This window comes from Myotis brandtii, unplaced genomic scaffold (assembly GCF_000412655.1).
Source record: "Myotis brandtii unplaced genomic scaffold, ASM41265v1 scaffold810, whole genome shotgun sequence".
Taxonomy (NCBI): domain Eukaryota; kingdom Metazoa; phylum Chordata; class Mammalia; order Chiroptera; family Vespertilionidae; genus Myotis; species Myotis brandtii.
In genome coordinates this window covers 1,061,644-1,076,466 of record NW_005371274.1, presented here as the reverse complement: position 1 = coordinate 1,076,466, position 14,823 = coordinate 1,061,644, and the positions used below count along the sequence as shown (strand labels likewise).

At 35.0% G+C, this 14,823-nt stretch overlaps 1 protein-coding gene across 1 annotated transcript in view; it reads right to left on the bottom strand.

The window, feature by feature from the left end:
- The window catches only part of KIF11 (kinesin family member 11), a gene marked incomplete at its 5' end in the record, with an annotated part of 32,739 nt that extends 18,870 nt beyond the window's left edge, over positions 1-13,869 (bottom strand). The window contains 11 exons of the mRNA XM_014531555.1: positions 468-656; positions 1,905-1,992; positions 4,125-4,213; positions 7,431-7,526; positions 9,069-9,311; positions 10,242-10,332; positions 11,716-11,840; positions 11,971-12,156; positions 13,163-13,241; positions 13,329-13,426; positions 13,732-13,869. Coding sequence (XP_014387041.1) covers positions 468-656; positions 1,905-1,992; positions 4,125-4,213; positions 7,431-7,526; positions 9,069-9,311; positions 10,242-10,332; positions 11,716-11,840; positions 11,971-12,156; positions 13,163-13,241; positions 13,329-13,426; positions 13,732-13,869 — 1,422 coding nt within the window. The remainder of the gene's footprint in view (positions 1-467; positions 657-1,904; positions 1,993-4,124; positions 4,214-7,430; positions 7,527-9,068; positions 9,312-10,241; positions 10,333-11,715; positions 11,841-11,970; positions 12,157-13,162; positions 13,242-13,328; positions 13,427-13,731) is intronic.
- Positions 13,870-14,823: the final 954 nt, after the last annotated feature.

Genomic DNA, 14,823 nt, shown 5'->3' with positions numbered 1-14,823 from the left:
TAATTTACCTAAGAATGTTTATTTCCCCTTCCTAGCCATCTAGACAAGGAAAACTGATTTTGCCAATTATAGTAATTATACTGCCCTACAAATTTTTTGCATATTATGCGTTCCTATTTCCTCAAAAGTATACCTAATAAAAAATTAAATACTTTCAACAACTTCCATCATTAGAAGGTCCTAAAATCTTGATTACTGATTAACTTCAATCATGACCATAAAAAAAAGTATTACATCATTATTTTAAATGTCCATAAGGAATATTAAAGTCATGTTCTATTTTCAAAACTTCTGGAAGCTTTTTCCTTAATCTAGCATCTCCAATGAGGAAAATTTAGATAAAATAATAAAATAACATTTTTTAATTGACAGAAATGTGAATTTGGGGTGAATAATAGAACTTCACAATGCTACAGACAGCAAAGTAATTTACTTCAATGCAAATACCATCAAAACAAAGGACAAACCTTGCTGGCAGTATCATGAAGTTTCTTCTCAGTACTTTCCAAAACTGATGACACATACTCTTCTTTAACTAGCTGTAATTTCGTTTCTTGTAAATGTTTTTGAGTGGTTTTAAGTTCCTGTGTCTTATTTTGTAGGTCAGATTTACACTGCTCAAGTTCATTTTTATTATCCACGAATAATTCTGTAACCTAAATATAATACATTAAACATTTTTTAAAGAATTAAAGTGCTGAACTGATTGGTGAGACACCTGGCTGGTTCATAATGTAATATTAGAAGAACCAAATTATTTCCATGCAAAATTGTAACAAGTTGTAAGTTACCAGGTAGGTTAGTACATTTTATATGGCATCTGGTTTCTTCCTGTAAGTTAATTAAAAACAAATAAAACAGGTCTAGTGTAGTGGTATTAATTCTTCGGGATTTATCCAACACTGCCAATATGAGGCTGGCACAAAAGGATCAGGTCTTTACATCTAAGTTATTTAAGATGTTTTCTCACACATCCCATTCCCTCATCTGATAAAAGAATTAATGAAATTGTCTCAGCATTCACTATTTTTTAATATATATTTTTATTGATTTCAGAGAGGAAGGGAGAGGGAGAGAAAGATAGAAACATCAATGACAAGAGAGAATCACTGATCGGCTGCCTCCTGCATGCCCCCTACTGGGGATCGAGCCCCAACCCAGGCATGGAATCAAACCTGGGACCCTTCAGTCCGCAGGCCGATGCTCTATCCACTGAGCCAAACTAGCTAGGGCTCAGCATTCACTATTTAGCTTGACCAATAAAATCACACATTTCAGTTAATTTCTTGTAATGTTGCATTAATGTGTCAAAATAGTTTCTGCTGTGACCAGTAACTCAGTTGGTTAGAATGTCATCCTGATATGCCAAGGTTGCAGGTTCTATCCCGGGTCAGGGAACATACAAGAATCAACCAATGCCTGCTTGGTGTGGTTCAGTGGTTGCGCACTGACTCATGCACTAAGAGGCCACCAGTTTGATTCCCATTCAGGGCACATGCCTGGGTTGTGGGCTTATTCCCCAGTGGAGGGCATTAAGGAGGCAGCGAAGCGATGTTTCTCTCTCATCTATATTTTTATCTCTCTCTCCCTCTCCTGTTCTCTCTCTCTAAAATCAATAAAAACATAAAAAAAAGATTCAATCAATGAATGCATAAATAAGTGGAACAACAAATCGATATCTGTCTCTCTCCCCAAGTTCCTCTCTCTAAAATCAATCAATAGTTTAAAAATTTTTTCAATAGTTTCTTCATTACAATTGTGACAAAATTATGATACAACTTATTTCCAGTATATGGGTCAGCCCCATATACTGAAAAAAATCTTAAAAATATAGATCCCTCACATTCTGAAATTTTCTTTAAATATTTGTTTATATAATATTCAATATTGTTTGGAATACTTACCCTACTTAGCTCCTCCTCAAGTGCACCAATTTTTTCAATCAATTCTACAATCTGGTCTTCTTGAACAGTTAGTTTTCCATTCATGGCTCTGAAATAAAGTTTAATATGAATTTAACAATTAGCATTTTTTTTCCTAATTCCTAAACAATTTATTCTAACACAATTGTGGCAGTTACACATCAGCTTCGCCATTTGTCACTATCATGAAAGTGATGCCTAGGTACCAATAAGCAATACACACAAATCACAAAAAATGAATGTATTCTTTGTCCTTGTTTAAAGTTGTTTTCCCGTTATCTCCGTTTTGAAACCGAGAATCCCTACCCATAGGGGAAGAAATGTGTGTATATAAAATTTGAGAAGCAATGAAGCTAACGGAGGAATACAACTCACATAAAATAAAAGGTAGGGGGGAATACAACCTAAGTGTCTGTAATCAGGAATATAGAACATAAACAGGACACAAAACTGGAGAATAGAATTAAAGTATGGCAGAGCAATTACACCTCTCACTGCCTACTATACCCAAATACACCTCAACACACATGCTACTATCAAACCACCACAGAAATCCTCAGGAGAGCAAAGGACTATTCTCTAGAGCAGATCCTCAGCCTCAGCACTATTGACATCATTTTGGACCAAGTAACTCCGGTCCACTTTAATGGGTCTCTGATTTCTTGAGCATTAGCAAGTTTCAGAAGTGAATGCTGTCTTTTGTATTCTTTATCTTCTAGTTCCTTCATAGCTACCAACAATTTTCTATTCCACATTGTGCTAAATGGCACAGATTCTTTTGTGAGTACAAATTTCCTCAAATTATTAGCTGGAGATATTGTTCATTAAAGGAAAAGTTAGAACTGAGGTGCAAAAGGAGAATTAGTTCTAACAGTCTTTTTTATTATTGTTCATCCTCACCCAAAGGTATTTTTCCATTGATTTTTTTTTTTTAGAGAGAATGGGGGGGAGGGGGAGAGAAAGAGAGAGAGAGAGATTGGTTGCCTCCCACAGGTGCCCCAACAACCAAGGTCAGGGATCAAGCCTGCAACCAAGGTATGTGCTAACAGTCTTTTGATTAACTTTACTTTGAACAAACTACTCCAGGGCTTTAAAAAGTGAACAGAGCCCTAACTGGTTTGGCTCAGTGGATAGAGCATCAGCCTGCAGACTGAAGGGTCCTGGGTTCGATTCCGGTCAAGGGCATGTACCTTGGTTGCGGGCACATCCCCAGTGGAGGGTGTGCAGGAGGCAGCTGATCGATGTTTCTCTCTCATCGGTGTTTCTGATTCTCTATCCCTCTCCCTGCCTCTCTGTAAAAATCAATAAAAGACATTTAAAAATTTTTTTTAAAAAAGTGAACAGATTAGTGGTTGCTGAAGGTTAGGGATTATTGGAGAAGAACATGGATATGAGGGAGATCTTTGAGATGATAGTTCTGAACTACACAAATATACAAACGTGATAAAATGATAGATTTATACACATACATTGTACCAATATCAATTTCCCAGTTTTGATAATGTAGTAAAGTTACTTAAGAGGTAATCAATTGGGGAAACTGGATGGAAAATACATGGGACCGCTTTGTACTCTTCTTGTAATTTCATGTGAATCTGTAATTATTTAAAAAATAAAAAATAGCCCTGGCGGGTGTGGCTCAGTGGTAGAGCGCCAGCCCTCACATGGGTTGGATTCTCAATCAGGGCATGTGTCTGGGTTTCAGGTTCGCGCCCCACCCCAATGTCTCTCTCCTCTCCCTTCCACTCTCTCTAAATAAATAAATAAATGGGGGGGGGGGAAAGTTAATACAAAATCTTTTTTTTTTAAATATATTTTATTGATTTTTTACAGAGAGGAAGGGAGAGGGATAGAGAGTTAGAAACATCGATGAGAGAGAAACATCGATCAGCTGCCTCCTGCACACTCCCTGCTAAGGATGTGCCCGCAACCCAGGTACATGCCCTTGACCGGAATCGAACCTGGGACCCTTCAGTCCGCAGGCCGACGCTCTACCCACTGAGCCAAACCGGTTAGGGCTAATACAAAATCTTTTTAAACTGTTTGATAAGTACTTGTTAATATCAAAAGAAAAACAAGCATTGTAAAAAGAACAACAAATAAAGATTTTATTTACTGTCAAATAATTAAATTTTACTTCCAAAAGCCTGTTATCAGAAAATACTTATTCTTGGAAATTAATTTCCATAGCTAATGGCTTACCTAAAATTCTCTTCAGAAATGTACACCCCATTTTTTTCACGGGCTGCAGCAAGATCTCGTTTCAGACGCTCTATCTCTTCTGTATATTCCTACACAAGAAGAATATTGTAGGTGTCAATACAGAATAACCTTTTTTTAAATTTGGTTTGGGGACGATATAAAAAGTTAGCCCTTTTATCTTTTTAAATCATAAAAATGTATGATAAAAAAATAATAGCCGTACTTTTCATTCAATATTAATCTGTACAGAACAGTCTTTCAACCGCTTTCAAAAAGCCTTTAAATTTACTCATTATAATAATATGGGCTTCTGGAAAAAAATACCACACAATCTCCAGTACCCAGGTTGGTCTTCAAGTAGCATTTCACACTAAAAAAAACACACATCAGGATATTTTAGAGAAGTATCTGACTCTAGAGTTGAGGCAAGAAACATTCAAGATTAACCTAGAACATTTTGTCAAACAAAATAAAAATGAAGCTAAAAAAGCTTACGATAATGAAAAGAGCTCAAGAAATCACCGGGAAAATTTCCCACAGGTCAAAGGAGAAACAATTTGATAATCACTGAGGATAATAGCTACAATGGATTAACACAAAGATTTTAAGTCCATGAGTTTATAATGACATTAAGAAAGCTAGAAAACCACCCTAGCCAGGTGGCTCAGTTGGTTGGAGCATTGTCCCATACACCAAAAGGTTTTGGGTTCAATTCCCTGTCCAAGAGGCAACTATCTCTCTCTCTTTTCTCGCTCTCTTCCCTCCTCCCTCACTCCCTCTCCTGTCTCTCTCTTTAAAAAAAAATAAATTAAAAAACATATCCTTGGGTGAAAAGAAAAAAAGCAAGCTAGAAAATCAATGCATTATTCTCAAAACTGTCAAATAAAGGAAATGAATCAAGCATTTTTCCTGCCTTTCTATCAGAAGTATACCCTAGGGTAGCTGAAGGCAAGTTCCTCATTATAGAGGTAGTCCAGCAATTAGTTAAGAAAAATTGAATTAGAAAATTACCATTTTGCAACCCTTAAAGAACTAATGGATCAACTCATTGAATATCATCAATTCTTAATAAAAAGATAAAGAAGCAGACATGTGCTTCCTGGTGGGAGAACATACCACCACCTAAGAACCAGTTTTGCCAAAAATACATAAATAAGATGAAACTGGAATCTATGAAGCCTCACAATCCAGCTATGCAGAAAAATACAAAGAATAGAACATGTCAAAAGATACTACAAGGACAAAAAATACAGGTGCTTCCACAAATAAATTATAGGGGCAGTAAAAGGTGAAAGGAGAATCAATGTACTGAAACCAAAGATAAATCCAAAAATTACAAAGGGTAAGCCTTACTTGGACCTTAAAACAAACTATTTTAAAAGTATATACAATGAAACAGTTGACATTTGAAATGGCTGAATATTTTATCATATTAAAAAATTACTATTAAATATTTTTAGATTTAATATAACTAGGGTTCAAAAATTCAAGTGTCTAAATAAAATAAATACTTAGAGCCTGATATTTTAAAAATAATAAATGTAAAGTCAATGTAGTTTTTCTCAGAGCCTGATAATTTTGAGATACTTTACAAAGAAAATGGTTTTCTTTTATAAAATTACTTTTAAACTGTTTACATGATTCCAAGAGTTATTACACAGCTACAATGTGTAATATTGGTGGAGGGACGTATAAATCAATGGGAATAGAACACAGCCCAGAGATGTACCCACAAAAATATACCCAACTGATTTTTCACAAAGGTACAAAATCAATTCAAATGAGAAAATACAGCCTTTTCAACAAAGGATGCTAACGCAATCCAAAAGGCTCCCTACCCATAGGCAAAAAATATGCAGCTTGACCCAAATTTTACACCTTAATCAAAAGACAATTCAAAGTGAATTACGAACTTAAATGTGAAATGTAAAGATACAAAAATTTCAAAAGAAAAAAACTTCAGGATCTAGAGGTAGGCATAGAGTTCTTACAACTGACACCAAAAGCACAATTCATAAAAGGAAAAAATTAATCACACTGAATTCAAAAACATTTGCTCTACCAAAGTCCTTATGAAGATGAGAAGACAAGCTACAAACCATGTTTGTGATATGGACTAGTATCTAGAATATATGAAGAACTTTCAAACCACAACCATAAAAAACTCAAATAATCCAATTAGAAAATGGGACTAGTCCAGTTGGTGTGGCTCAGTGGTTCAGTGTCGACCTATGAACCAAAAGATCACACTTAGATTCCTGGTCAGGACACCTGCCCGGGTTGTGGGCTCCATCCCCACAGTAGGGGGTGTACAGGAGGCAACAGATCAATGATTCTCTCTCATCATTGATATTTCTATCTCTCCCTCTCCCTTCTTCTCTGAAATAAAAAATTTTTTAAAGGTTAAAAAAAAATGGACAAAGGACCTAAATACACACTTCTCCAAAGAGGATATACAGATGGTCAATATGAGATATCACCTCACATGTGTGAGAATGGCTATCATCAATATCAATAAACAAATAATGGTGAGGATGTGGGGAAAAGGGAGCCCTTCATACACTGTTGATGGGAATGCAGATTGATGCAGCCACTGTGGAAAGCCATATGGGGTTCCCTCAAAAAATTAAAAATGGAACTGCCTTATGACCCAGTGATTCCACTTCTGGAAATTTATCTGAAGAAACCCAAAACACTACATTGAAAGAATATTTGCAACCTTATGTTCTTTGCAGTGTTACTTACAATAGTCAAGATTTGGAAGCAGCCCAAGTGCCAATCAGTAGATGAGTGGATATAGAAAAGCTGTGGTACATTTACACAACAAAATACTACTCTCGGCTATAAAAAGGAAGAAAATCTTACCCTTTTCAACAGCATGGATGGACCTGGAGAGCATTATGCTAAGTGAAATAAATCAGTTAGAGAGAGACAAGTAACATATGATTTCACTAATATATGGAATCTTAATGAACAAAAATCATTAAATTGTAGGCTTAAAATGGGTGAATGTTACAGTAATTATACCCTAATGTATAGTAACTATACATGTTACCCTTCAGTTGTAAATAAATAAATAAACTTCTTAAATGTAAATATTTTCAAATTTTGCTGATTTAATAGAGCTGGAAAAGTCAACATGTTAGCATTAGAAAAAATATTTTAACATACAAGGTATTTAGTTTATATTATTAAATGAAAAGCCCTACCACAGGCAATTCAACAAATCTTTTAATAATTATTGCAATTTCTTATTTTCACATTTGTCAAACAAGATTACATTACTCCACAAAAATGCACAATTACCTTAATAAGGGCTTTTTTGGTTAGTTTCTGGTTAACTTCAGGCTTATTCAGTATGTTCTTTGCTCTATGAGCATATTCCAATGTACTCAGAGTTTCCTGTGATGAAAAAGCCAATTACTAAAGATACTATGAGAATGTAGTTCTGTTACCTAAAATGTACTATAAAATAACTCATAAGTAATAATTTATGGTTATAGCTAATCTGAAAATCTGCCACTAAGACTATTATTCCCAACCTTTAAAAAAGAGATTTTTCAAAACATCCCTATCTTTTTCTTTCTCCTCAATGTTTAGGGTCTTTAACTTTATAATAACTTGATCTAGTAATTTTTTGAATTCAATCAACTGATGAATAAACAAAATGTCCTATATCTATACAATGGAATATTACTCATCCACCAAAAGAAATGAAGTACTGATACATGCTACAATATGGGTGAACATTGAAAACATGATGGTAAGTGAAAGAAGCTGGTTACAAAAGAACACTTATTGTATGATTACATGTATATGAAATATTCAGAGTAGGCAAATCTAATAGATTAAGAAAAGTAGATTAGTAGTAACCAAAAGCTGGGAGTTGGGGCAGACTGGGGTGATGAAATATTCTAAACTTAGATTTTGGTAATGATTGCACAGCTCTGTGAACATAGTAATAATGGGTGAATTTTATGGTATGTGAATCATATCTCAATAAAATTATTTTTTTAAGGATAGGAGAGTTAGAGATGTTATAAAGTTTTTCTAATTCCATTCAAAGTAGATGATTATTACAATAAAGTAAGAGTCAATTTTGCCATCTTTGTTGCTTCTTTTGGTTTTCCCACCTATTCCAACACACCCAACCCCACCTTCACGGCTCTCTAAGCAGTCTAAACACTAACATTCACTTAACTTCTAAGTCCTCAATTAAATCTCTATAAATCCCATGTAACCATACACTGCTAATGACCACAGCAATTTTCTTTGAAGACTGTGTGGGAAAAGCCAGTAAGCAACTGGCTTTTTAAGATTAAAAACTCTTGTCAGGAAGGAGAAAGACATTTTTTTCAGTGGTGTCCTCCTAAATGTGTCCACATGCAATGTCCAGATTCTTTTTATTATAGTACAGAATTAATTCAGCCAATTGATGAACTTTTAAAACGAGACAGCACCCTGGCCAGGTGGCTCGTATAATTGGAGTGTTGTCCCATGCACCAAAAAGGTTGCAGTTTCAATTCCTGGTCAGAGCACATACCTAGGGTGCAGGTTCAATACCCAGTCAGGGTGTGTATGAGAGGCAGCCAATTGATGTTGCTCTCTAAGAAAATTTTAAAAAATAAATAAAGAGCCTGGCTGATGTGGCTCAGTGATTGAGCATTGACCCATGCACCAAGAGGTCACTGTTTTGATCCCTGGCCAGGGCACAAGCCTGGGTTGTAGGTTCAATCCCCAATAGGGGGCATGCAGGAGGCAGCCAGTGGATGTTTCTCTTTCATCCATGTTTCTATCTCTCTCTCTCTCTTCCTTCCTTGCTCTCTAAGAAAAAAAAAAACAACAATAAAAACATTTAAAAAAAGAATAAAGAAAATAAAATAATGTGATAGCTAAATAAGAATTACAGCTACCTCACTGGCAGATACTGTTCAAAGGGCTTACCTCAAGATTAAGAGATGCAGGAGAAATTGTAGCAATTATAGATGTTCTTGTACGTCCCCCAAGAGAATCCTGGAGGATTCTGGTTAGTTTAGATTCTCGGTAAGGAACATGAGGTGTTCTTTCTACAAGAGCAGTAATAACTCTTCCCAAAGTCAACAGGGATTGGTTGATATTTCCAGCTTCCCGAGCTCTCTTATCCACTGCTCCAGAACGGCCAATGTTTTCACTTCCTGCAAGATCAACCTTGAATTTTAAAAAAAAAAAAAAAAAAAAAAGGTTGTCATTCTACTGGATTTGGACTCGAAGACTTTCATTCTCATATTATACATAATATATTAAATAACCAGCAAAGTAAGTTTTCTATAATAATAACAACCCACTACAAAGCTAATAACCCAATGACTATAAAAATATTGTCTAGAAGTACAAAATTTCAGGCTGCTCTCTGAAGGGATCAAAAATAAAGTAATAGAAGAGAACTACCAATCCCGCTTCTGGGTAAATATCTTAAGGGAATGAAATCAGTATGTCAAAGAGATATCTGCACTCTCATGTCCATTGCATTATTCAGAATAGCCTAGATGTGGAAACAACCTAAGGGTCTGTCAATGGATGAATAGATAAAAATGTGGTATATACACACAATGAAATATTATTCAGCCATGAGAAAGAAAATTCTACATGGAGGAACTTAGAGGACATTATGCTAATTGGAAAAAAAACAGACAGAGCAAGACAAATACTGTATGATCTCACTTATATGTGGAATCGGCAAGGAGGGGGAGAAAGTCGAACTCATAGAAATGGAGAGTAGAATAATGGTTATCGGAAGCAGAGAGGTCGGGGAGATAGGGAGAAGATGCTGGTCAAAGGATAAAGACCTTCAGTGTTAAGGTGAGTAAGTTCTCGGGATCTGATATACACTAGTACAGTTAATAATACTATACTGAAATTTGCTGAGAGTAGATCCTCAGTTTTGTCACTAAAATAATGATAATAATAATGATAATAATGTGAGGTAATTAATGTGTTAATTTGATTGTGGTAATCATTTTACAAAGAATATGTATATCAAATCATCACACTGTCCACTTTAAATATATAATTTTATCTGTCAATAAAGCTGGAGTAAAAATACAAGAATGAAACAGTGGTATTTAGGTAGATGCTTACCAAGTTCAACTTTCCAATTTTAACAAGCTCCTCTCCATCAATTGTAGTTTCTTTCATATGTATTGTAACAGAGAAAACTGAGTGGGAACGACTAGAAAAGATCAAGTTACAAAGTCATTATAATACAAAATATTATCTGCTTTCTATAAAATATTAAAAACAGCCAAGAAAGATCTAAATCCACAAAAGTAAAGAAAGATAGTATCTGCCCTGGCTGAGTAGCTCAGCTGGTTAGAGCATCGTCTGGATGTGGCAAGGTTGTAGGTTCGATCCCTGTCAGGGCTCATACAAGAATCAACCCATGAGTGTACAAATAAGAGGAACAAATCAATACTTCTCTCTCTCTTTCTCTCTCTCTCCTTCCCTCTCTTTCTCTCCAAATTCTATATAAAATTAAGTTACAAGCCAATCAGAATGGAAATTTCATTTTATGATTGATTTATAGCTTAAGTTTTAAAAATGGAAAGCTATCATAGGAAAATGTAAATTTAAAATTGGGATATTAATTACTTTCATGCCTTTTTTTCTTTAAATGCATACATATTTTTATATAGTTTCAATTATAATTGCTTATAAAATTGCAGTTATAACTGTAGAAATTTTCAATAAGGGAGCAAAGAAATAAGAGATCTAGTCCTAATAATCATTTTGTAGCTCAAGGAAACAGATATTCAGATAAGTTCACTTATTTACCCAAAGCCACATATTTAACTAACTGCAGAACTGGAACTAAACACAAATACCTAATTCCCAACCCACAACTTTCAATTACACTCTGATGTTTCCTTCAAAGACCAACAGGAAAAAACTCACTTCTAACTTGGTAAACTGCATTTGTAGAATTTGGGATTTATCCTATAGAGGGCGCTATCAAATATGGCCTTTTGTCCCCTTGAAAGTCAGTTAGTGATCATCCGTCTTCCTACATTAATAAGAAGCCATTTGGGGGAAAAAAATCATGTTGTACAATCTAAATATATACAAATTTGTTAATCATACCTAAATAAAGTTGAAAAAAAGAAAATAAAGTCACTTGACTTTCTTCTAATCCTTCCTCAAACCAAGGTTTTTCAAACTGTGTTCTAAATATACACAGTGGCTTCAGAAAAGTACTCAGAGTAAACCTTCTTAAGGCTGAAGATCTAAGCCTCTGAGCGTTCCATCCCAAATTCAACTATAGCAGCCATATTTTAATCTGGGCTCCCATGTACAATTTCATTTAGCGGATTAAAAAAATCTACTTTAAAATAGTTTAATGCTTCGGCTCTAGTTCAACTTGTCCTTGTTCTCCTTTCAGCATTCTTCCAATATTGGGGCTTCCCTATAAATCTCAAACCAATTACTAAGGCATGCAATCTAGCATAAAATCTAGGTATGTGATTCACATACTTTGACCACCCCAATTTGACTTCCCCAAGTTTGTAATTTTTCCTAAAAAGAAAATGGAGAATGAGGAAGACAATGGCTTTCTTACCTAGAGTATGCATTCATCAATGTTGCTGCAGTTGTCCTTTTTGCTGCTCCCTTCTCCAAAATTTGATAAACTTCATCCTTGTTGTGTACTGTAATTTCTTCTAAACCTTTGATTATCACTCCTCTCTGACAGAATATTTTTAAAAAGCACCCATTAGATTGCTTAACACACACACACACACACACATACACACACACTTCTCAAAGCATCACACAGTAAAATTTGCAAATATTTCATTCTCAAAGACTGAGTTACCTTGTTACGTGGATCATCAAACATCTGTAGTCTCTCAGAAACATCAGAAGATGGATTAAGGAGATCAAAAAGTTCTTCATTATAGATTTCCAACAGAGACACTTTGACTGAAAATTCAGTACCATTAGCAGTAAGTTTCTCAAAAATCTGATGAAGAGTACGTGGAATTATACCAGCCAAAGGATCCTGAAATTGTAATATTAATAAGGACTAAAATAAATGGAATTTATTTTATGTGGAATTAAAACTGTTAAAAAAAAAAAAAAGCTAACCTAATGTTAGAAAAGCCAAGTCATTTACAACAGTCTATTTAAGAGTAATTATTCTTCACACCTTCCACTAATCTGCCATGCCTCCCAGACTTTATGCCTGAGCTTTACACAAAAACCAACTGAACTGAGCTGCTTATAAAGCCAAGTTCAATAATCCTTTCCAACTTTTCTCATGAATATATACCACCACCATTTTAATCAGAAAAAAGGGCCCATTAAAAGTATATTCCCTAATTCTGACATAAACAGGATTGTTTCTCAAATGTGTAAGTATCCTTAATACAATAGTTAAGAATCCCTAAATTTTGAAACTATGCCTTACGCCTATTCCATATCTCCTACAGTTACAATTCCATGTATATATAAAGTTAATGCCTCAACTATGTAACCTCTAGGAAAAAAGGACCTACCCAAATGTTAATAATTTGAAAAGTGACTTAGTCATTAAATCAATTGAAACATTTGGTGAAAATCGTTGTGAAATGTACTATTTGTTCTCTACTATATTCGACAATGCAGTAATCTTAATTTCTTGAACACACAAGGTGATCATTAATAAAGTACCATACTGCCCTTGCTATGTTAACTTTATGAGATTCATTCCCTCGTTGCAAGGTCTTCCCCTTCAAGCCACACTCACATTTCACTTTTCCACAATATTCTGCTCCAACTACTCTGCCCCCTCTCTTGAGCACTTAACTGTACCATATGTATTGGCCCAGTCTCTCCCAATGAGACAATATGTTTCTTAAACAGAAGCCATACCATATACTTTAATTTTACTAGAGTAGTAGTTAATCCTAAATTCCCACTTAACATGGGTACTCCTTCTCTATTTGAAGACAAAGTCCTTCAACCGAGTTTTATTCAGTTATATTTCAGCTACTTTAGAGACAGAGTCTGTTATAAGCAACAAATACCTCCTCCCAAGTATATTCTTCATTAGGTGACCTTTCCCCTTCCATCGTAAAGGTTTTTCCAGTGCCAGTTTGGCCATATCTGTCAAGATGAACAAAAATGTTAAATAAAAACCAAACATATACATCTAAACCTTTTCATCAATGTGAAAAATAAAGTTTCACTCACGCAAAAATAGTGCAATTATAGCCCATAATAACTTCATCCAGAATTGGACAAACAATACTTCGATAAACATCTATTTGTTTAGTAGATGCGCCAAAAACCTATAAAGGAAAAAAATCAAGCTGAAGGTGGGCAAGAGGGGTAGGGGAGAACATCTGTAATAGTGTCAACAATAAAAATAAACTTTAAAAAAAAATCAAAGCATTTCTTCAATAAAAAAATTCTTAATTACCCACTTTAATAATTTTATTTTTAATATATTAACTCATTCAGCTCACTAGAAACCACTGACAACTCTAAGTCAACTGAAATTTATCATTGTACACGAGAACCTAGAGGAAATATGTATACTAGGTTAACTTTACATTAGTGAATAATAGAGAAGTAGCAGCATCTTAAGAAGTACCATATCAAAAGTGTATGTTTTCCTTGAGCTCTTGTCAGCCAATCCTCCAGTTCGTACACTGACTTCTTTTCGTACGTGATCACATTCTACTACAGAATGGGCGCTAGCTTTCCGCTCTGCCAAATTAAATGGTCTATAAAAAGAAATACACAATGTTATTCAAGAGCTTTTAGTTATCATGTTACTGATGAACTTTTCATTAATACCTTAGACAAGAACAATGTGACATTTTGACTGCACACTGGTGATAGGGACTAAATGGGAGCTAAGTGATACTGCTAAAGCAAACAGAATTTTAAGGGTTTCAATTCCCAGAAATAAAATTAGCTTTTTAAATTTTCAAAGTTATGTAAAACATTACAATTCTGACAGTTTCTTAGAGTAGATGCTAACAGAATTAACTTGTAAAAAATGTCACACATATTTTTCAGAATTCCATTTCCACTATTCTTAGCATCTGATCAAGTTAGGTTATGATGTAGTAGAAAGAACATGCCAAATTTGTGTTCAAAATACGAACCGGCCAGTGGGTAACTGAACAAAATAAAAAATAGATACAAAAAAATGACTAATGCATAGAGTCCTTACTATGTGTCAGGCACTCACTGTTCGAAGTGTTATATGTGGTAAAACTCAGTTTGTCCTTACAGTGAGGTCTAGTGGAGAATGGTGACATAAAACAAATGATTATAAACGAGGTGATGTTTAGAAAGGGTATGTAAAAGGCACTGTTAGGAACATAGAGCAAAGATTTCATGTGGTCCTGATTGGGACAGGGCAGGATGGAGGAGGCATGGGTGATGGCAAAGACTTCCTGAGGAAGTAATCTTCTAAGCTAATTCCTCCTTAGGCATTTCAGTACAGTGAGGACTCGGAGCCAGTCTGCTTGGGCAATGTAGCACTTTGCGTCTGTTTCCTCATTTGAAAAGTGGGCCTAGTAATACCGCCAACCATTATAGTACCAACCAACCAGCAGTGTAGGGCAAGAAATTCTTAGTTTACTGTTTCCCCAGAGTCTGCTACTATGCTTAGCAACCAGTAGGCACTCAAATATATTAAATTACATTGCTTAATAAATGTCACCCTAAGAGG